General features: G+C 44.2%; 2 protein-coding genes across 3 annotated transcripts in view; one reads left to right on the top strand and one right to left on the bottom strand.

The window, feature by feature from the left end:
- Positions 1 to 1,774: 1,774 nt before the first annotated feature.
- LOC135366514 (nondiscriminating glutamyl-tRNA synthetase EARS2, mitochondrial-like) overlaps positions 1,775 to 23,200 on the bottom strand; it is a 26,457-nt gene continuing 5,031 nt past the window's right edge. Inside the window, exons 1-13 of one of the 2 annotated variants that reach the window (XM_064599234.1) lie at positions 20,787 to 21,133; positions 18,816 to 18,926; positions 18,329 to 18,376; positions 18,064 to 18,225; positions 17,116 to 17,196; positions 15,329 to 15,516; positions 13,111 to 13,165; positions 11,027 to 11,137; positions 10,792 to 10,952; positions 7,473 to 7,530; positions 6,055 to 6,154; positions 4,283 to 4,443; positions 1,775 to 2,026 (exon numbers count right to left, since the gene is read on the bottom strand). In XM_064599234.1, the coding sequence (XP_064455304.1) occupies positions 1,907 to 2,026; positions 4,283 to 4,443; positions 6,055 to 6,154; positions 7,473 to 7,530; positions 10,792 to 10,952; positions 11,027 to 11,137; positions 13,111 to 13,165; positions 15,329 to 15,516; positions 17,116 to 17,196; positions 18,064 to 18,225; positions 18,329 to 18,376; positions 18,816 to 18,926; positions 20,787 to 21,068 (1,638 nt within the window). In that variant the 5' untranslated portion in view covers positions 21,069 to 21,133 and the 3' untranslated portion in view covers positions 1,775 to 1,906. Of the gene's footprint in view, positions 2,027 to 4,282; positions 4,444 to 6,054; positions 6,155 to 7,472; positions 7,531 to 10,791; positions 10,953 to 11,026; positions 11,138 to 13,110; positions 13,166 to 15,328; positions 15,517 to 17,115; positions 17,197 to 18,063; positions 18,226 to 18,328; positions 18,377 to 18,815; positions 18,927 to 20,786; positions 21,134 to 23,200 lie in introns of those variants that run through there. The other variant, XM_064599235.1, reaches the window with a different exon arrangement.
- The window catches only part of LOC135366517 (gastrula zinc finger protein XlCGF17.1-like), a 4,927-nt gene continuing 3,210 nt past the window's right edge, over positions 21,484 to 23,200 (top strand). Inside the window, exons 1-2 of the mRNA XM_064599238.1 lie at positions 21,484 to 21,675; positions 21,879 to 22,297. Of these exons, the coding sequence (XP_064455308.1) occupies positions 21,579 to 21,675; positions 21,879 to 22,297 (516 nt within the window). The 5' untranslated portion in view covers positions 21,484 to 21,578. The remainder of the gene's footprint in view (positions 21,676 to 21,878; positions 22,298 to 23,200) is intronic.

The raw sequence follows: 23,200 nt of genomic DNA, 5'->3' as shown, positions 1-23,200 counted from the left end.
GGCCCTAATTATGCAGGATTGCAGGTCCCGACGGCAACGTCCATTACATCACCAGAAAACAAGAACGAGGGTGCAGCTGGAGTGGAAGTTAACGTTTTGTTTCGGAATTGACGTTTTTTGTGTATTATGAAAAAACTTTAACGCATTTTGGAAAAAAAACGACTCGCATTATATTTTCCTGGAGGGCACTGTGAAGCAGATAATACTAGGGCTGTGCGAATATTCGAAATATTCGATATTTGTACCGAATAACGGTACCGCGCTATTCGTATTCGAACCGAATAACATTTTATCGAATACTCGAATATCTTCGAAGTTCTGCAAGTTTGCTTCAACTCATCCCTGTGAGCGTTGGCCAAAGCCTACTTTACGTTTCTGCGACTCAAATATATTCTGCAAGGTGGCTTCACCTCATGCCTCTAAGTGTTAGGTGAAGCCTACTTTACACTTTTGCACGTGCAGATTTAAATATATTCTGCAAGTTGGCTTCGCCTCAAGTCTCCGAGCGTCAGGCGAAGCATAGTTTACACTTCTGCCAGTGCTGCCGGGTTGAAGGCATGGTTTAAAAGTGCGATTTGAGGGATCACCGAAAATTGCCACTTTTGAGAAATATTTTAGCAAATGTTGGCAGGGAAGTTTAAGTTAGTTTAATTATTTTGAGCCCTATCTGGACTAGCTGTGACACCATAGAAAAAGGGATTTCATCACACGGTAGACTACGTATGTCTGGGTACTAGATTCCATCCAGAATAACAATTTTCAGGAGAATTCTAGCACAAATTAAAGGAAACATTTAGACGGGGCGTGCAAACTTTTGCCCTTACAAGTGATGGCAAGTTCGAGATTCCTGGTGTAGCAAAAGCTAGCCAGGACATAGTTTGCAGTCAGAGTCTCTCAAACTACAACTTAGCACCTGGTTTCAATGCAGACTTTTGCTTACTATTCAGCAATAAGCACACACTTGTGCGTGGTATTCGACATTATTCGATTCGCTACTATTCGAAGGTTTTTACTATTCGATTCGTATTTGATTCGAACCCAAAAATCATTACTCGCGCAGCCCTAGATAATACGTTCAGTTCACAAATATTGAATCTTTCCGGACACCACCTTTAATATGAACTTTACCCACCGCATGATCTGCACACTAGGCATGTCGACTGTTGCTATTCCGTTATCTAGTTTCTATTGGTTGCTAGCTTTGTCCCCCCCTGGAGGCTGTTTGCCTTGACCGTGCAGGGGGGGTTGACTGTACAACACTTGAAGACAGGGCTAGAGTAGTGCACGGGCTCGGGCTTAACCACAAACCAGAGCCTGGCCTGGGCCTTCCTTTGTGCGGGCCTGGCTGGGTAAAGCTTTCTTTTTGCAGGCCTGGGCTGGACTTGGGTTTGACCATTATTGGCCCGGGCTGGGCCCGTCCATTGCCAGGCCTAGGTCGGGCTCAAGCCTGTGTTACCCCCTGTTAGTTAACCACGGTCAAACTTTATACCCTCGTACACTGGGCCAGGCTAGGTAGACTATAAATTTATCGGCTTCTCGTCGGGCTTGGGTGAAGAAACCTAGAACCCTTTGAGCTTAAACTGGGGCCTGGACCGGGTATGTAGCCATCGTGCCATGCCCGGATTGGTAAATTAAAGGAAGGCCGGGATCGGGTTTGGCCTAAAAATGTTGCCTGTGCGGTGCTCTAAAGCTAACAGTCATGGGAGGGGATGCATCCAGAGGATGTGCTGTAGGCCACCAACATTTTTGCACGGCGTATTTTTGCCGCAAGTGCTCTGTGGAACAATGATTTTTAGTAGATAGCTTTGTCCTAGTTCATCCTTCAGTACAAGAAAATAATGAGGCGGAACCGACGATGTGCCCAAACTCCAGCTCGACAATATCAGCTACATACAAACTGAAGCGTTCACCGGTGTGTTGCTACACTTCCTTTCGATGTATCGGATTTTGGCAGCCCTTTTGAAAGTCTGTCCAAGGTGATCTTCTTGCCCAAGATGGACATCATTTCCCCAACACCTGGTCCTTCCTGTTGAATGAAGTACATGTTTCTGTTCACCGTGGGAAGCAAAGAAAATTGGCAAGCTCAATTTGGGCAAACAACTAGGGGTGTGCGAGTATTCGAGTTCTCGAATTCGAATCGAATATAAAACGCTCGAATTATTCGATTCGCGAATCGAATATCCAATATTCGATTTGTGGAATATTCGACTATTCCACGAATATGAACGACACAACCTGAAAGTGTGCTTCACCTGATGCTTCCGTGCATGAGGTGAAGCATCCTTCACGAAATTTCCCTTGCTGCAGGACCAACACAGGCGGGACAGTGTTTAGTTTAAGATAAAGTTATCCAAAGTTAGTTTTGTAGACATCATCTGTGGAAGGGCTGGCGCCCCTCCAACATGCAGTTTAGCGGTACCGACGAGGGCTTTGATTTGATGTCTGTGAGGTCGTCTTTAAAAAGTTAGGACACTCGAATAATGACTACAGCCCACGACCAAGAAGGGTGTCTTAAAGATGTCCTTTACGTCTAAAATTTCAGTAGTGCAACTTCCTAGGGCAAGTGCAAAGAAACTAAAGGGTGTTCATGGCAAAGCTGAGGCAGGATGCCAATTCGTTTGTTTCACAAATGGCCAGTGCTTGTCTGAAACAATTACAGCCTCATCTGTATAACATGCTACGGGCCTGACATCAAATTTGGAAATGAAGGTACTCCAGTACTCCAGTAAGTGTAGGCTCACCTGAAAAGCAGGAAGCGCTCTCATGTAAAATTAAGGAGTAGGGGCTTTAAACAGAAGAATTGTATGTCTATCTTGTGACAGTTAGTGCCAGAAAAATTACACTAAAGCCATGGACTACAAAATGGAAACTTTTAGTGCAAAAGTCACATATTGTAAATTTTGCACGAATATTCGATATTCGATTCGGTATTCGGAATTTTTTCCTCCATTCGATTCGATATTCGATTCGACTTAAAATATTCGGATTCGCACACCCCTACAAACAACTTCTACTGCTTTATCACTTGGGCTACTAAACAGACTGTCCGTACCCAAAGCTAAGCAAATGCTGTCACACGCTTTATAATGCTCACAATCGGTGACCGGACCGTTGACATCGCGCATCGCATCGTCGTTGCGTGGGTTGGAAGCCGACGGGAAGATGATGAAATTCGGTAGGAAGCTTAGGAGTTTAGCGGGATATGGGCCAGTTTTCTTCTTCAAATTATGCGGTCACATTGCAACGGGAAAAGACGGGACCGCAGTAATCCTTCAAATTACCCAGGATTTCGAAATGAAGCGAGATCGAATTAGTGAGGTTCTACTGTATTCACGAATATATTCGATCTACAGTCGCTGACCGACTTTTCGGACGTGCTCGATTATTCGGACTCGTTCGCGGAACGGTCGCGGGTCCCAGAGAGTCGATGTATAAGAACTTCCAAAATTTCGGACGCCGTGCAGCTCCGTCGCTCGATATTTCGGGCTCTGTTTGCCCAACCCGCGAATTTCTCCCTTGGGGTGACGGAAAATATTGGTCACATCTGAAATTCGTATTAAAAGAAATCAACCAACTAAAATATTGAAGCAAAAAAATAGGCAGTGATGATTGTTCATTTTCCATTCCTCTGAGTAGAAGAGGTCTGTCGTAGCGCTTTTGAGTTTTCGTTTTTGGTCAATGGCCCAGCATGTGCTGTCCGCCCGCGAGTCGCGCGACAGCGCTGTAAAGCGAGCTTCACCTAAAGCACGCATGCGTTAGGTGAAGCCGACTTGCGGACTTGATGACGGCGGTGCCTCTGACAATGTACATCGACGAAATGTCGCTTCGGGAAACAGAAGCTGATGTTATCAGGCAGAGCTGGAAGCGCGTTAGGAAAGCATCGACAAATTTTTCCAGCCTACTAGGGCTTAGTAAAGTTTAAGCGAAATTCGTTTTTTTGGACTGCTCGATTATTCGGACTCTTGCGCGATCCCCGCCGAGTCCGAAAAATCGGACGGCGACTGTATCCGAAAGTCGCGAATATATTTGATCTATTCGAAAGTCACGAATACAAAATCGTCAAATCGGATCAAATACGAGAACTGAAAACATTCAATTTGTATTCGAAATGTCAAATATTTGCACAGCCCTACTACATGTAATTTCATTACAAACTGACATATGGCACGGCCCCATGTATAATGCCATTCAGGACGCTAACGGTACTAGACGACAATGTCGCTTGTTCTGCTCGTGCGATGCAGGTATAAGTTAGATGGTACACACAAATGTTGTTACTTACCTTGAGCCCACTGAGCAGCAGACGCAGAAATTGCATAAAACGTGCGTGCTTGATATGTAATTCCCGCGATGTCTGCCTCGTCAGTGTGGTCACCACGTCACGGTGGAGGACGTCCTGTTCCAAAAGTTGTAACTTGTCACAAAGCTCTCTCGTGGCTGTTCCTGTAAGGCACAAACAAATCTCGGTCACATGACCTTGGGCTAGGGACGGATCCACGACTTTTCTGAGGGGAAGGGTTCCTGTCTAGGATAGCATGCACATACACTGCCATACATACACTGCCTAAGATAAATTGAAGGTCTGTGTGATGTCAGAAAATGGGGGAGGGAGGAAGTAGGCCATCTGGTCCCCCCCTAGATCCATTGTGTGCCTTTGGGGCACACTGCAAGTGAGATGGGAGATCGTTGAACCAATTAAATGCATAGTGTAGCTGGTTTCTAAACAAAAAATGCATCTAATGTTGCCACAAAATGTAGCTGTTATTTACAAAAACGTTTTCTCTCATCGACAGTTCGCAATAGTTTCCACTGAGGATTGTGTGGCTGTAATCCATACCAAGAGTGGCTGTAATCCATAACTAAGCCCCCGGGGTTTCCACGATTCCGCGAAATTTCTCTGAATCCGGAATCCATCACGGAGTCCTTCGTTTGACACGGAATTTCACGGAATCCCTTATTTTGCTCAAAATTTCGCTGCGTTTTGCACAGAATTTTGAGGAAATCTGATTGGGTAGAAGGACGTGATTGGCACGATGTGGAAGGTTACTATAACGTGCAGCGTCTAAGGGTAAGTATTGCACGCTCACGCAAAACAGTGTCAAATAAAAGCACGTGCTGTGCACGCTCCCAACCGTTTCGAGGTACACGTGACCCTTTGACATACCGTATTTACTCACATATTTTGAGCCATCTCATAATTTGCGCACACCTAGTTTATCACTAAGAATGACAAGAAAACAAAAAATCGCGTAATCTGTGCACTCGCGTTTCCGCGCGAATATCTGGCACGCACGCGTGGCAGCGTCTCGACATATTTCTCTGGTATAGTGGGCGGTAGTGGACTGGCATTTTGCCTCCTGATCATTAGAGCTTGAAGTTTTTGGGAAATATTTTTTTCTAAATTCGGGGGGGTAAAAATCGGGTAAATAAACGTGTGCACTAAATTGGTGCGAATACGGGTGAAAAAACTTCCATTACGCTAAAATCGGGGAGAAAACAGGCTCAGTCATTCAAACTAACCGTAGTGGTTTGGTACAAACGGTGATCCAACTGAATTTTTCTGCCAAACATGTAAATCAGTGCATTCCTACAGACGTCCCAGTGAGGGCAATTTGCCAGGTAAAAATCGGGTTTCACCCTAAAGAGGCAACCTTCCATTCGGGGTGCAAATTCGGGGAAGAATCGGGCAAAACCCTAAAACTTCAGGCTCTACTGATCATTGGTGGTTGCATAGTATTTGGATACTATATACGATACTTTCACGCTTGTGCAATGCGGTAATAACATGAATATTGGCTCTACCGATAGCCTGCACGACCGCCTTACTAACATTTTGAAATTTCGCGTCTTTTGAATATCGTAACGAACCCCCACATTTTCCGACGTTTTTGGGAGAAAAAGTGCGCAAATTACTCGAGTAAATATGGTAATTGGGTCTTGGAACAGAATGAGGGTGCTTCCTCCAAACCATTCGAACCCATTCTTGAAAGCATGTGTGTGCACGACATTGCAGTATAATAACATTGCTCAATGCAGTGGCAGTTTTTTACTTACGGCAATCATCATAGCTCTCATCCGAGTATGCATCTTCTGGATCTAGCCATATATACTCCAGCGAATCGTGCAGTAGATCTTTAACACAATTTATTCGATCCTGAAACATTGTGCGATAAAAATGCATATAGTATTAAGTATGGTGATTGCAAATGAATAACGATCACGATAAAATCAAATTAATATTAATCGAAGCCACGCAAAAATCCCTATAGTCTACAAGCAATATGGTGGTGCTTCAACATATAATGTGCCATGGAGAATGACAACAGGAATAGCATTTATACCAGACACGCGTTCAGATTGCTGCTAAACAGCGTAGCTGATATGTGATAGTTGATACATGTGTGATTGGAAGTCGGTGAGAAACCCGGTTTCAGGGGAGTGATTCCGGGGGAGAATAATCTGGAGGAATCCGGTTTAACCAGATTCCTTTGCCTTTTTCTTCGAATAATTTTTTCCCACCTCCTCAAAGTGGACAAGAGAATGCACAAATTGGGCGCGTTAAGTAGCGGCTCTACCCAACGCGCTCGGTGTACCCTGTCCCTGGTACTCCAGTGCCTCTACTAAATGGTCTCTCGGAGTCATGAGCGCGATACGCACCCGGGTGAAGCTTCTAAGGTGACTGATTTGTTTACTAGTCTCCTCTTTGTCCATACACCAGGGGGCAGGAGCAGCACTTATGCGCACCAACCTACAAGCTGGAGCGTGAGAGTTCATCAAGAGCACCACACTCCAGAAAAGGAGTGACACTGTTTAGTAAAAAGGAGCTCTCTCCCTGCACTCCAGAAACGCTAGTTAATGTGCCCATTGCCTTCTCTAAAGGGTAGCTAGTTGCTGGAACACAGACAGTAACCATGGGACAGGTAATTCAAGGAGGTGAACCCAAGACAGGGATGAAGAGACAACACAACAAATTCTCAAACACAGCAAAAATTTTAATGTACCTATGCCCTATATATCCAAAAACCGCCGGACAGGAGGAACAGGAAGTAAGGATGGCTTCATCCCTGTCTCCGGTTCACATCCTTGATCATGAACCAGCTTGTCAGCACCCTGTCTCTTCTGTCGGACAGGTAATTGTTTGCAGGTTCCAACATGTAACAGTAAGTGTTTTTACAAGGCAGCTTCTGATTCATTCTGTGAATATGTCATTTCACTGCCGCCACATCATTTTCCCAGAATTTTAGACATCAACCCAGTTGCAACAAAATAAACGACACACACACAAAAAAAGACGCTAAATTCTGTGACAATAATAAAAGCCGGGAAACATCGTCTGAATCTCCCAAGAAAAAAACTCAGAAAACCCGGAACCCTAGTTATGTAATTCTATTAAGACAGAATAGCTCCGATAGCGAGAGGCCTTCTTTTAAACTTAAGAAGCGGTGCAGCAATCATAACGGACACTGTTATACCTTGCTTTCTTGGATTACTCGCAGGAGATATGTTTCCGACAGCACATCAGATGGTAGCCTGAAGAAGGGAAAGCAAATATTTGTGGCTACACTTGCATCATGACAACACGCACAAGTGTGTTGGTCACTTGTGAAATGACAAACAAACACAAAAGAGACACGAACAGTCACACTGGCTTTAGGAAAGAGAAAAGACGACGACTATTCTAATTAAAAATGCGACCTCTGCTTGTGAAAGGTTCACTGACCTTTGACTTTGCAGTATTGTTGGAGAAGTCAGCGAGAATGACTTCGCCAACCTCCCTCCCACACTCTGGGAAGTATTCGTGAACTTTACCATAGCATTATCGAGAACTGTTCGACAATTAGGGCAACCACGCTTTCCGAGCATCATACGAGAGAGACATTTTATGCTGACGAAGGCGAACATTGAGACACAGCGATGGTTTATCTATACAATCGCCGACCAATTTTTCGGACCTCGATTTTTCGGACATGCTCGATTATTCGGACTCGTTCGCGGAACGGCCGCGGGCCCCATAGAGTTGATGTATAAGAGCGTCCAAAATTTCGGACGCCGTGCAGCTCCGTCGCTCAATATTTCGGACTCTGTTTGCCTAACCAGCGAATTTCTCTCTTGGGGTGACGGAAAATATTGATATCGTCCGAAATTCGTATTGAAAGATATCAACCGACTAAAATATTAAGGCAAAATAATGGGCAGTGATGATTGTTCATTTTCCATTCCTCTGAGTAGAAGAGGTCTGTCGTGGCGCCTTTGCGTCTTCGATTCGGCCAACGGCCCAGCACGTGCTCTCCGCCCGCGAGTCGCTCGACAGCGCTGTAAAGCGAGCTTCACCTAAAGCCGCATGCGTTAGGCGAAGCCGACTTGCGGACTTGATGACGGCGGTGCCTCTGACAGTGTACATTGACGAAATGTCGCTTCGGGAAGTAGAAGCTGATGTTATCAGGCAGAGCTGGAAGCGCGTTAGGAAAGCATCGACAAATTTTCCCAGCCTACTAGGGCTTAGCAAAGTTTATTTTGAAGCGAAAGCGCTTTTTCGGACCGCTCGATTATTCGGGCTTTTGCGCGATCCCCGCCGAGTCCGAAAAATCGGACGGCGACTGTACTTATATTGTTTCCAACACGCTGAACGAAAGGAATAAACTTACACCATCGTGTTGTAGGGCTAAGCCCAGTAAAACCCACTTCAACCACTCGATTTGCAATTTGCTAACTTGGCAAAGTGCCAATTCAGCCGCCAATATGGGCATTGGAGAATGCTAAGTATTGCACATTCAGCACTGCCACATATAGCATCTCGTGTTCCATGTGACACGTAAGAAACAACGTAGACAACGAGAACTGCCGAGGAAGATCACAAGTAGGGACGACACAGACACGTAAGCCCAGAAATTAACTAATTCAAACAATGCAGGGAAAAGAGGTGCTAAGATCAGATAAGAAGATAAGCTAAGATAAGAAAGCCTGATTTTCAGCCCGTGCTGCATCTCACCCTGTTTTACAACTCCTGAAAGAAGAAAATAATAATAATAATAAAAAGAAAATTGCCATTCTTTATGTGATGTACAAGTGCATCATGATGCTTCAGGTGGCAGTGCGAAACCTTTGAGGGGCAGCTAAGCGCCAAACCCACTTTCAAAAGCGTGGAAGAGCATGGTACAGCTCCCTTCAACCTTAATAATAACGCTGCAAATGCTGCGGTCTCATTTCTGAGCGCGATAACACCAACCCTTGGGGGCACTGGGGGAATTTTAAACGAACAAAATCCTTGCGTTTAAACTAACAGAATAATTTTGTTAAATTAAGATTTCTTCATGGCCCGAAAGGTCGTCGTAATCACGCTCGGGAACGAGACCATATTTTTGCGAGCGTTATTATTAAGGTTGACGATAGCTGTACCATGTGTGGGGGGAGTTATCAAGACCACAACCATCGGCCTCACCCACAGCAATGCGAGTCAAAAACAAGTGAACTTTCCCTGGCAGAGGTTGCCTTTGAAGCTAAAGACTTGCCACGATGGTCGTCGTCTGTTCTGTTATTCCCCACAAGTCAGTCACTAGCGGATGCTGTCCATGATGATCAGTGTTTCCTTTGTGTTTGTTCGTCATGTTCAGCCAGTCGTGTACACAACAGGGCTTAAAATTAGAGCTGTGCAGCTAGCAAAATTTCCACTGCGAATTGTTTACGAATATTTCACCTGCACTGTAAGTCGAATCGAAATAATTTCTTCAGACGGCGAATCGATTTCGAATCATCAGAAAGGGCCCAATTCGAATAACTTCGAATACCTAATGGCGAAATATTTTGTGGTGTTGTGCTCGTTGGATGATCTTCTGCTCCAAACTTGAGACTTTTTACTCAGCTTAACATGTTGTGAGAGATGATGGGTCCCTATCTGTGTATGGTAGACTGCGTTAGTTTGATGAACTGCACTGAGAGTTAGTCAGCACGTTCTATGCAGCCTGCTTCATGTGCATCTCCTCAGTTCTATGTTTACATTGTGAACTTCCTGTATTTTTTTTTCAGAAACTGCACATATTTCCACCTGTTACTGAACCTAACTCTGAAAGTTGGGAGCACATTTACTGGAACATACAGTGCCCAGAGTACAGTGTTGACCATGATCCCACGATGTTGTACACTGACTTTAGTGACAGAATATTGTTAACAGTGTAAGGCTGACTGCACCTAACACTCGAGGGTAACGAGGTTAAGCACACTCGAAAAATAGAGTTGTACACCAAAAGAATAATGGCTTTAACATAAAGTGGGCTTCACCTAACTCTTGGATGTAATGAGACGAAGCCCCCTTGCAGAATGGCGATAGCGATACCTAGCTCCAGTACTATTCGAAAAATATTCGCAAATTTTAAACACTGAAAATAGGTTGCAAATAGCATTTGAATAGCATCAGATATTAATTTCATATTCGAAATTGATTCAATATTGAAAAATAGAGCTGTACACCAAAAGAACAATGGCCTTTACATGAAGTGGGCTTCACCTAACTCTTGGAGGTAATGAGACGAAGCCCCCTTGCAGAATGGCGATAGTGATACCTAGCTTCAGTACTATTCGAAAAATATTCGAAAATTTTAAACGCTGAAAATAGGTTGCAAATAGCATTTGAATAGCATCAGATATTCATTTCATATTCGAAATTTGGACTATTCGCACAGCTCTACTTAAAATGCATGTTCCTCTCTAAGGGTTTGAAGAGTTCCTCCGACTTGCCATTCTACGATGCAGAGATCTACAACAACTTCTGCATTACAGTGTTTTTTTTTTGCTCACCTGTTGCCATATTTTTCGCGAAGCTTGTCCCGCAGTTCATCTACTATGTCCTCGCAGCTGCTCGCAGACCGAAGTCGCGAATGTAATTCAAGCCGACTACACTGAGGAAGTCGATCCATGTCAAGCTGACACGAGTTTGGATTCAGCTCGTCTGGGCAAAACTGCAGCAAAATGGCAACGCATTGGGCCTCGATTACATTTGTTTGTTCCGCAGCTCCTCCTCTTCCATTCTCACCTTTTCGACAATTTGAGGCAATGGGTAGAACTCCTCGCCGGTCTGCTTTCCAAACCCACCGCCGGCCAAGATCAGGAAGTTCAGAAGAGTCGTAGGAGAATAGCCTTCTTCCTATGGAAGACATATACCTATTGAACCACGGTGCTAAATTAGATGTAACTGCACCAGGTGCTCAATGCACAACTTTATGCTATTCCATACTGCGTGATAAATGCATTGCTCCCCTGTGATTCGTCACAAGCTCACACGCGATGTCAAGTTGTCACGTTTATTTAATTTATTTTAAACCTTGCCTATTAAATATTAATTCCACGATGTCTCATTCTTTATATCTACGTTGCTAGCAAGTTTGCTACAGCAACTGGAATACTCTCAAACCGAGGGGCAGAGCAAGTTGCCACATGGCCTAATCTTCAGTAGAAGCTTTCAGCTAATCAATCTAATCACGACCACATTTGCAACATTTCTCACCAGTGCTGCTGAGCTACTAGATTACCTCTAACATCGTTTCAGTAGTGGTTCTGGTTCGTTTGTGTGTTAAAAAAGCGAGGTTTTCAATCACTTCAACTTGTGGTTCCATTAGGGTTGCCTTCTCTGAAGGAAACATGTTATACCCATCTTTCTTGTTGCGCTGTTCAATACTGTGAAACTAGATGATATCGTAAGGAACACACTTTTGCATTGCGGTGCAAGGCTTAGTTGAGAAACAGTTCGCGGGAACGTAAGTTCGCTAAAAACGTGGGCTCATGTTTCTCTGTGATCTCTAGGGGTGTGCGAATATTCGAAATATTCCATATTCGTACCGAATAACGGTACCGCGCTATTCGTATTCGTACCGAATAACATTTCATCGAATACTCGAATATATTCGAAATTCCGCAAGCTGGCTTCAACTCATGCCTCTGAGCGTTTGGCGAAGCCTACTTTACAATTCTGCACCTCAAATATATCCTGCAAGGCGGCTTCACCTCATGCTTCTGAGTGTCAGGTGAAGCTTACTTTACAGTTTTGCGCGTGCGGACTTGACGATATCCTGCAAGTTGGCTTCGCCTCATGTCTCCGAGCATCAGGCGAAGCCTAGTTTACACTTCTGCCAGTGCCGCGGGGTTGCAGACATGGTTTAAAAGTGCGATTTGAGGGATCACTGAAAATTGCCACTTTTGAGAAACATTTTAACAAATGTTGGCAGGGATGTTTATGTTAGTTTAATTATTTTGAGCTTTGGCTGGACCAGCTATGCCGCCATAGAAAGAGGGATTTAATCACACAGCCAGCTACTTTATGTCTGGAATTATAATTTTCAGGACAATTCTAACACAAATGTATTCATCAATGAAATATGTGTATATAGTTCGCACACAGTCTCACAAACTACAACTGAGCACCAGGTTTCAATGCAAGCTTTTGCTTACTAGTCAGCAATAAGCACACATTTTTGTGTGGTATTCGACATTATTCGATTCGCTACTATTCGAAGATTTTACTATTCGATTCGTATTCGATTCGAACCCAAAAATCACTATTCGCACAGCCCTAGTGATCTCAGATATCAGCCCATTGAAGCTACATTTGAGCGAAGACCAAGCCCTCTGCGATAACAATGCAATCTCTCGGCAAAAATTTGCCCTGCTTTGTCATCGGCGGGGCTAGCGAAAGCGGGCGCAGTGCGCTAGGACGGTATCAGGTCGTAGTAGTATCAGAAGTGGGCTTCAACTAACCATACGGTGCAATGAGGCAAAGCACACTTGCAGAATGACGACTGCGATACTTGATTCGGTACTATTCGAAAAGTATTTGATAATTCCGGAAGATCCCCAGGTATGTAGTCTCGTACGAAGAAGCAGCTCTGTTGCACTCTGAATTTCACATCCTGGTGCTGTTACATCAGCTACTACGTTACCCATGTTGTTCATATTGGAGTCAGTTTGTCTACAGTAAACAGTGTGTCTACTTTGCGAATTTTTGGCACTCGCGAAACACACAAAAAAGTCATTCTGCATGCAAAAATATAATATTTGTCGAAGGTGAAACTCACGAAAACAGTGGAAATAAGAACAATGAAATGCAAAAAACAATGCACCAACCCTGATTTTGCTGATGGAAATGTCACCTTGACGTTTGGAAAGTTTCGTCCCATCCCTAAATGAAGGGAAAAAAAAGGCAAATAACGAAGAGTGTTAAAGTTGACGAGATAGAGATACACACACTCATGCTTGAGAAAGAAGAAGTATGTAGATGTGAAATCTCAAAACAAACACTGACACTTATGGGTACATCAACCTTGAAACTATGTGCTCTTTGATACACTTTCTCGCTAATACTGTGTTTTAAACAGTTCATTATAATGAGAACACTTATCTACGTTTGAAAGCATTACAAAGTATCAAAGAGCAGTACAGTAGGAGCTCCATGTAGTGACCATAGATGTAGTCAAGGTAGGGATTCAGTCATGTAAGCCAGCGGTCTCATGTTTTGAAACCCCAACAATGGACTACCTACCTAATAATAGTGAAGATACCGATACGGTTAATATTTTTAGTAGAGCAAAATTTCCATTGCGAATCGAATCCTTCAGAAGGCGAATCAAATTCAAATAATCAGAAAAGGCCCAATTTGAATAATTTTGAATACCTCATGGTGAAATATTTTGTGGTGTTGCGCTCACTCGATGATGTTCTGCTCCAACCTTGTGAGCTTTTCATTCAGCATAACATATTGTGAGAGAAGGGTCCCTATCTGTGTATGGTAGACTGCATTAGTGGGATGAACCGCATTGAGAGTTAGTCAACATGTTCCATGCAGCCTGCTTTGTGTGCATCTTCTCATTTCTATGTTTACATTGTGAACTTCCTGTACTTTTCTTAGAAGCTGCACGTATTTCAATCTGCTACTGAACATAACTCCAAAAGCTGGGAGTACATTCACTGGAACATGCAGTGTCCAGAGTACAGTGTTGACCATGAGGTCACAGAAGTTGTAGACTTTAGTGATAGAATACTGCAAGCATTGTAAAGCGGGCTTCACCTAACGCTCGAGCGTAATGATGTGAAGCCGACTTGCAGAACGGAGCCTCCAAAACTATGGCGGTAACGCAAAGTGGGCTTCACCTAACTCTTGGATGCAATGAGGCAAAGCTCACTTGCAGAATGGCGATAGCGATACCTCGCTTCAGTACTATTCGAAAAATACTCGAAAATTTCGAATACTGAAAATAGGTTGCAAATAGCATTCGAATAGCATCAGATATTCGATTCGTGTTCGAAACTTTGAATATTTGCACAGCTCTAGTTTTTACCATTCCAATCAATTCACCTGATGACAGACGGACTCCTTCCGAAAGCTTGTTTTTCAGTAAAATAAATGTTTCAAATCTTTAAATACTACTCGTATTCACTTGCGAGTGCTAGACTTCTCCCATTTTTTGCTTGTTAGTTTCGTTCCAATCAACTTCACTAAAATCAGGTTCTACTGCATAACACGATGTTGTTCGATTTCAAGACACTAATCGATTGCAATCAATTTACTAAATCTACCCCACAAGATATTTAAAACTGAACTGGAAGCCAAGTGCCCAGCAAGGAGCCAGTGGCACAACTGTCCATGCTCATACAAAATGTCGTGCACTCATGTACGACAGATAAAAGTCCGGTGCAAATGCACAGTGCGGTTGGCACTGATACGAATGAGGGTTCTGGTGTTAAGCCCCTCACTATTCACTAGGAAGATAAAAGACCTTGGCTGTTTGTACCCCATCTTACCCAAACTGAAATGCCACTGTACCTCCAGAAATTCTGTACCCATATATGGCATAATACAGGCAACCTACAAGGAGGTCAAGTGCAGAATTCAATGCAGCCCCCCCAAGACCCCTGAAAGGGCATTGTACGCTCTGCTGCTTATGGAAAAATGCTATGACAAAGATCATTGCATTGGACATTGTATTGAGTTAAAATTAAAAGAAATAATTGGGTGGCAGGGGCAGAACACAGGGGAGGGACTCATGAAGTCCCAGAACCCCCATTCCCCACACAAAAAGAAAAAAAAAGTAGTCACCAATACACATGTGACATGTTTCTTTACGGTCAGCTCTGTGTGATTTGCTAAAGTGCTCAACAGGTTGAATCATCACTGGCTGGGGATCACCTAGCAATCGTTATGTCAACATGCATCATGCATGACGACATCAGTCAACCACCTTTTTTTTTCTGCACTTCCACACTTCTGGTCACAGTAGGAGAAAGACTGGAGACAGTTAATATGGATAGACTGCTAATGTGGACAGACTGCCAAATTACCACTCACTTGTTGAGCATGAGGGGTAAGTGTAAAAACTTTGGTGCTGTCCACCCAAATGCATTGTACAGCATGAGATGCTTGGGTGTTGACACTTGCCATTCCACTCCTCGGAGCACATGTGTGATGTCCATCAAGTGATCGTCCACTACGCATGCCAAGTGGTAAGTTGGAAACCCGTCACTCTTCAATATTATCTGCACATTTACAAAGGCTGCATCTCAGAAAACAAGAAAGATCCTCCATGCCAGCGCCAATATTTCTACTGCTTCCTCATACATAGTGTTTCTTTAAAACCTTGGCTCTAATGTCAAACCACTTCCTGTAAAAAAAATTTCACAGCTACGAAGTACGGAGCCATGTCAGAGCAGTCTAAAGAGAAGGAACGATATTCATACTCATCTGCAGAGCTGACACTAAGATACTAATTGTGCTTGATTTTAACTATACAAAACTGATGAAGCACTCACTGTATTCAAATGGCTGACACCGTTCCTCCAGTGAGGATGACAATGATGAAAGTAAATACAACACTGTGGTGGAACAGCGGATGCAATAATCAGCATCAAGGATTCTGTTGCCACACGTGGCCGGTAACATTGTCCTTCGACAACATTTCCTTAAAGAAGACAAAAGGCTGCTCTGACACAGAACAATTAATTAATATATCTTAGTTCCTTCCATATATGTGTCCTTCCATATAGTGGTCCTCTGCTTCCGTTTAGGTGATTTTGACTGCAAAAACTCGTATACAACAATACCTCCAATGTGGCTAAACTACAGTAAATCTCGGTTATAACAGCCCCACTTATAACGAATCTTCGGTTATAACAAATGCCTCACGAACGACCGTCAAAATTTGTATTGAGTCTATGGAAATTGCCCCCGCCTATTATGAACGAATTGCCGGGGAGCCTTCGGTTACTGCGACCGAAAGAGCTCCCACGACCACTGGAGAAGGCGAGCGCGCGACGTCAGACGCCCGCGGATTTGTCAGGCGCCGCTTGCACGTGACCTCGCTTTGCAGCCAATGCGCTGTCACCATCAGCGCGCGCTGCACGTGCACCCGTTTGGCCGAGGCGTCATGGATGCAGGTGAAGCAGGAAACTTTGCTAAACTGCTTCAGAAAAGCTGGATTTGTTCATCAGGCACTGGTTACAGACGCCTATCGTGAAGTGGACTTTGGTGTGCGTGATACTGACACAGAACTTTGGGACAGAGCAACGGCTGCGAATCTGACTGACGGCTGTCAGTCTTCCGAGGAGTTCGCGACAGCAGATGACGACGCACAGGCCGTCGCGGACTTCAGTGATCCGGACATCATTGCCGACGTGCGCCCGCCGCCAAACGAACTTTCCGATGATGATGATGATGACGACACAGTGTCTTCCCCTCCTTACATTTTAACTACAGCGGAGGCACTCATGTACGTTGCTTCGCTCCGCGATTTTGTGTACGCGAAGGCGCTCGCCGCGGCCCACCTGGACCACCTTGATGACTTAGAAAACGCCGTGATCTCCGCAACTGTGTATAAACAGGCGCCATTAACGATGTATTTTCAATGAACGGCATACATGACTCATGTTTCTTACACTGCTGGCCTTTTGGATCAAATTTTTTGTCCATTCCATTTATAGCGAACTTCGGATATAATGAACGGGTTGCGCGCGACCACCGAGTTCGTTATAACTGAGATTTACTGTACATGTATGTACACAATACAAAGGAAGCACAGCTGAATAACGAAAGGAAGCGATCGCCACGACTAATTTGCAACCATAACGAAGACACCTTACGGGATCTCCCTCTGTCTCCGAGATGTTGAGTGTGACAGGCCCATGGATGCCATCGTGGAACGTCATGTCACCGTCGGTTAGCTGAAAACAAAAATTTCCACCGTCAGCTTGTGTGCGTTCACATCAGCAGAAAAGGTCGCAATGAAGCATCCTTGGCTCAACCCTCCCCCTTACCAATTCATGCTTGGTTCCCAAAAATTCGAGGCACTCTGAATGACAAAAAAGTGACAAATACAGCTCATGGCAGACATGAGAAAGAGTGGTGGCATGTGGAGAGTTGGAACCCGTGAACACTTTCAGGTCATGTCATCGCAAGTCCTACCGCATCAATCGACAGAGCCTTAACTATGCTGGCAATTTTATCGATTCAGGAAGAGGGTTTATGGCACTTTATTCATGTGCGCCACCTGAGATAACAGTTGGGCACCACAAATTCAGGGGTCTACAGTAGCCCCTGTAACCCCCCTTCTGCCACCCCTAGTAGTATTAATTGAAGTTGGTAGCACCTGCAGGAGAAGTTTACAGAATACGTACAGAGTACATGCACAAATATGTATTGACCTATTGATATAAGTATAAATGTCACTTTACCTCTCGAACTATGCCATGAGAGTCTTTTACTACTCAACGCTACTGACCTCGCACCATAGTTTTCTTTCTTTCTTTCTTTCTGCTTTCAATGAATAAATAAATAAAAGAAGACAATTCGAGACATTCAGGAACACCCTGTGTCTCTCCACAGACAGCCGTGTGATGCTTGCACAGATATCATTGCTGCACAGCATATTTGAGTGCAGTTGTACCACCCGCAGAGCCGACTCCACTGCCACCTGAAGGGAGCACTCAAGACTGGGAACCCTTTCATATCCTGGCACATCGAGCAACATCACGCAATCCCTGGTTCTTTTCCCTTCACCACTGAAAAATGAGCATATCTGGTGAACTTACCTTTAACCGTATGACATAAGGTTCTTCACTGTTCTCCGTACTCCTTGGTGGGAGGTGTCGGCAGCGGTTGTCATACTTCGGAATTTGCCTATTCCTCAGGGCGTCCTTGCGTATCAACTGCAAGCGGGTGTCTGTGCAGAAGCACTTGTATGCTGCCCCGGTCTGTTCGAAAAATTTAACCTCTGCTTTAGATAGTGCGTGAAAAAAATGCCATCTAAAATAACCCCGGCCATGCAAGAGGGGGCAGGCAGAAAAGCAAACTCACCTCCAACAACATGTGAGCATGCTTTTGGTAAAGTTCTATTCTGTGCGACTGCAATGAGAAGACATTGCTCAGTCAGAGTACACAAGCACCAATTTCCCTTCATAAAGTTAGACCCAGATTGCTGAATGCATAAAACGTTCAAAAATTGATTCAACAGTCAATTCCCAAAAGCAGTAAATTTCATCCATTTCGTTGTGTTTTATTACCTCAAAGTACATTACATGACAGAAATCAGATTAAAAGGACAGAAAGCACTAACTTGTAGAGCTGTGCGGATATTCGAAATTTCGAATATGAAACGAATATCTGATGCTATTCCAATGCTATTCGCGAACTATTTTCAGTATTCGAAATTTTCGAATAATTTTCTAATAGTACTGATCCAAGGTATCGCTATTGCCACTCTACAAGTGGGCTTGGCCTCATTACACGCATGGGTTAGGTGAAGCGGTGAAAAGATAAGAAAAAACACAGGGATGATAGTTACCTGGACATATGGTCCGTAGTCACCACCTAAATAGGGCCCTTCATCGGGGCCTATTCCAGCCCACTGCAGAGTATTTAGAATTCGCTCAGAAGCACCAGGCACTAATCTTGTCTGTGGGAGAAATATTTATACATTAATTTCATCTATTTATTTTTCATTTCATTTGATCAATTTATTTCAATTCATGGGGAAATGGGGGTCAGGTACAAAAGGGAGAGAATCCCTGACCAATAATAGTCTAAGGATCCTAATCTCTGATCTAATCTAACAATCCTAATAATCTGAACATATGGTGCCACTTCTATATTTTATCATGTTACCTGCAATGTGCTTGTCAACAAGAATGTTGCCCTTCTTTTTTTTTTTCCTTACAATGCTATACAAGGTAAACACGGGCACAGCAAACATACCCTATGCACACCGCCAAAGGGAAGCAGACACCAAACTACTCGAGACTTGTACCTACGGCTTCTCCTACGCTGCGCCATTGGTAATATGTTTTGTATTTATCGCCAGGAAACACCTTTGTAAAAGAACATAGCTCTTCGGATACCTGTCTGAGTCATAAAGTCAGTTGAAGAATGTAGAGGGTTGGGTCAAGGTCCACTTGGAAGAAGTAACAGCAAAAATATAAAACACTGAAGCTTTCCTTTAATGGTTACAAGCTTTCATGCAGTGGACGAAATGCTGAAGGAAAGCTTCAGTGTTTTATATTTTTGCTGTTACTTCATAAGGTCAGTGTAAGCTACACAGACAGTTTTGAGAGAATGGCAGAGTTTCCGACGTGGAGGTACGAATGAAACACTTTTGAGAAATGTGCATAAATTGGCATTGAGTTCATCTGTGCCTTTGCTGGAAAGGAGTTGGCTATGCATGGGAAACATGTCTGCAGAAACGCATCTAAGCAACACTGTGACTGGTGCTGCTTGAGCGTAGAATCATCCGTAGAAAGAGCAGCAGCTCAGATTTTAGATTCAACCTAGTTCCTTTACAACACGAAGGTGTTAGTTTTTGAATTTTGCCTTTCATAAAACAAGAAGGAAGACTTTCTTCCTGTGGAACTTCGTCCCTGTAACGTACATGAACATTGAGGAAGATGCAAAAACAACTCGAAAGCCTGTCTCGGTCATGAGCCAGATGCACCAGCTCAGAAGACGCAAACAACTGTTGCCTTTAACCTTGTTCACGCTTTACCTTTGGCCCTTTTTCGACTGTTGCCTTTCATATCAGTTATCACTGCAGCAGTTGTCGATGCCCGTGTTGGTTATGCCAGTGCATAGTAGCTGATAGGGTATGCCAGTGCATAGGATTGTGGATAAGCAATGTTGTTGCCCTATCAAGTGGCACCCGTCGAAGAACAATGACGAACATCGGAATTGATAAGAGATTGGGTTGTAAGTATATGACAACTGCAACGAAAAGACAAATGCCGGGAATTATTTTTTGGCGGGCGTCACTATTCTGCAAGTCGGCTTCAGTCTACTCTTCCTGCAATGTCAGATTAGACCAAGTTAGGTTGCTTAGATTAGTCTTGATAGAACCAGCTAATCTGCGCCCTTTCACTGTTATCGAGTCTTGATAAGGTAGTTCTGTGCAAAAGGAGGAAACCTGAGACAGGGAGCAAAAAGGAACACAGCACAACCCATTCGCAAGGATAGTCCATTTCGCGGAAGCGGGGGGGGGCGAGCCTCCTCCGCAGACGCTCTAGGCTGTGCCAGCATGCGCGTTCCCTGCATTCCGAGCCAGTCCATCTGGATCACGATCCCCTCCATCAGGAATTACCCCTGTTAAGACACTCTCTCCCTAAAACATTCCCAAGCACCGCTACGGTGGCTCTGCTCCAGCTACGGCTAATGAAACTGCGTTATTATTAAGTATGTTTCGAGCTGTACACATAAAACCACGCCAAGAAATCGAAACTGCTACAAGTACGAGCTTGTGGTATTGCTGCAATTAAAAGGTCTCTGATACCTGGTCAGTGTCTTCGATTCGTAGGACGAATGAACCGTTAAACTTTTTAGCAAACAGGTAGTTATACAAAGCCGTCCTCAAACTTCCGATGTGCATGTCGCCGGTAGGACTGGGAGCGAAGCGAACGCGGACTGAACTGGTATTTTTCCTGTTAGCAGAATATCTGCGAATGAGTCGTACTAACAGCGACGAAATACGACTTTGCCCAAGTGGACAGCGCATCTTCCAAACTATGGTAACCATTGTCCTGCGTACGTTTCGGAGAATACTTATTTGCATCATTCGGGAAGGATATCAGAGAAACAATTCAATGTGCGCCGCCATATTGACTTCTGCTAGATATGGGGGAGGGGAATGCAGTGTAGAAAAAAAGATACAAAAGCGGCATGTACTCCATACATGAACTGTATACTGTGAAAAAGACATGGTGTAACGAAAAATTTCTGAATAAAAATTAAGTAATTTAGGTTTTGATATCTGTCGCGCGTCCAAGCAAGCCGCGGAAACAAATAGTGCATAAACAGCGTTAGGGGTTACCTATGTTTCTGAGACCTGCCAGGTGTACAAGCACATATACCGTTTGACAGAAGTAATGGTTTGAATAGCAGATGATAAATATAGCGGCACATTATTCAATGCTCGTAAAGGATGCCAGGAGGCCCAGGAGGGGAAGCCACATTCGGCGAATGAATAACCCCTTTGGGAACTACTTTCAAGTATGGAGGCTTAATGATGATGATCGCTGGATGATGATATAGCAAGGAAAGACAGGAAGAGTAACAATCTGTCCTCATGGATATTTTACAAGTAGCGAAAGAGTGCGAAGTGTCAACATCAGATGCGAAGGAATCGGCGGAAGCATCACATGGGGTGCCAGACGTCGAAAACGGTAGGGCTTGCATGTAGGGGAACGTCCATTAGCAGACAGCGCAGCAAAACTCGAAAAATATCGAACGCAGTCTTTCGAGTGTCGTGTTTGCATATCTTACTTGGTCTTCTCACACTTTTGCGTAGCTATTGCGTAAGATAACGTGGTGTTCCTCTTCAATTTTCGTCAATTTAATACTTTCCCTTCCCCGTTGACTTCGACAGGGATAGCAGTGGTTTCGAAGGAAACGGAGATATCGGAAGAAGACATGAGGCTGGACCAAGATATGCGCCTCCTGGAACCCGAAACCACCGTAATCGAATCTTCCGAGGAAGGCATAAAGCCGAAAAGGAACTCTGTGCACCAGTGCAGTGACTGTGGGAAAACGTTTTCTACGTCGAGCAATATGCACCAGCATGAGCGGCTGTGTCACTCGGTCGAGCGCAAGCTCTTCCAGTGCAGCACGTGCCAGAAATTGTTCACCACAACGAGCAACCTGTACCAGCACCAGCGCACCCACACAGGGGAGCGCCCGTTTAGGTGCACAGTGTGCGGAAGAGCGTTTGCGACCTCCACAAACTTGCGACAGCACGAGCGAACTCACACGGGGGAGAAGCCCTTTGTCTGCACAGTTTGTGCAAAGGTTGTGAGCTCTTTCCTTATCTTCCTTTTGTATATGTGCATTACGTGGTACAGGTTGAAGCATATGTTGCAGGGTTTGAGAATAGTGTGCGTGAAAATAGCAGACGCGACACGTCTGCCATTTTAAGAAATTTTTAAAATCGCATTTTGGAAACACATTGCATTGATAGTAGAAAGCATAATTGGTATGTGCATTGATAGTAGTAAGCATAATTGGTAATGTGAAGCAAAAACTTTTCCCCCCAATGTTTTCGGCCATTTGCAGACGACACGCTCATGCGGATTACATGGCAGCGAGCTTTTTGTTTGAGCGAGAGTTTGGTACACCCGGGGGGAAATTGGGTGTTATCAGGTTACTTTTTGCTTTCTGTCCAGTAAGCGGCCTGTAGTTACAGGTGCACATATTGGCCAAACACGCATTCCTCATGATTTATAGGCACAAGCCACACACGATGTAACATTAAATGCGCTCACGTAGTTTATCGTTGCATTCAGATAATATTTTCATCGGACGTATACAACTTGCCATAATATGCGACTGGAATTATGCGAGAAATTGGGTTTAACCCAAATTGGTCTGAAATTGATTTGGAAGCAGGCGGAATTGGGTTTAACCAAAAAAAAAAATCGAACCCTACCTGTAATACCTGCGGACCCTTTAAGGGAGCACTAAGTTGCACTGAGGAGCCTGTCCGCGCGATCCGCTAGGGGCGCTACTCATTGACCCACGAGATCTACATCGTGATTGGACGATGGAAATTTGCATTTCGAACGCGCAGAAGCGGACGTACGACTACAGTAGCAGACGACGATAACAGCTCCTATAAAAACGCGTAGAATGATGATGACAATCAACTTTAGAATGAAACGTCTTCCCTGGGATATCCACCGCTTGCCCAAAAAT

This window comes from Ornithodoros turicata, chromosome 8, assembly GCF_037126465.1.
Source record: "Ornithodoros turicata isolate Travis chromosome 8, ASM3712646v1, whole genome shotgun sequence".
NCBI classification, from domain to species: domain Eukaryota; kingdom Metazoa; phylum Arthropoda; class Arachnida; order Ixodida; family Argasidae; genus Ornithodoros; species Ornithodoros turicata.
The sequence above is the reverse complement of the archived record's forward strand: the minus strand, read 5'-3'. Positions and strand labels throughout refer to the sequence as shown.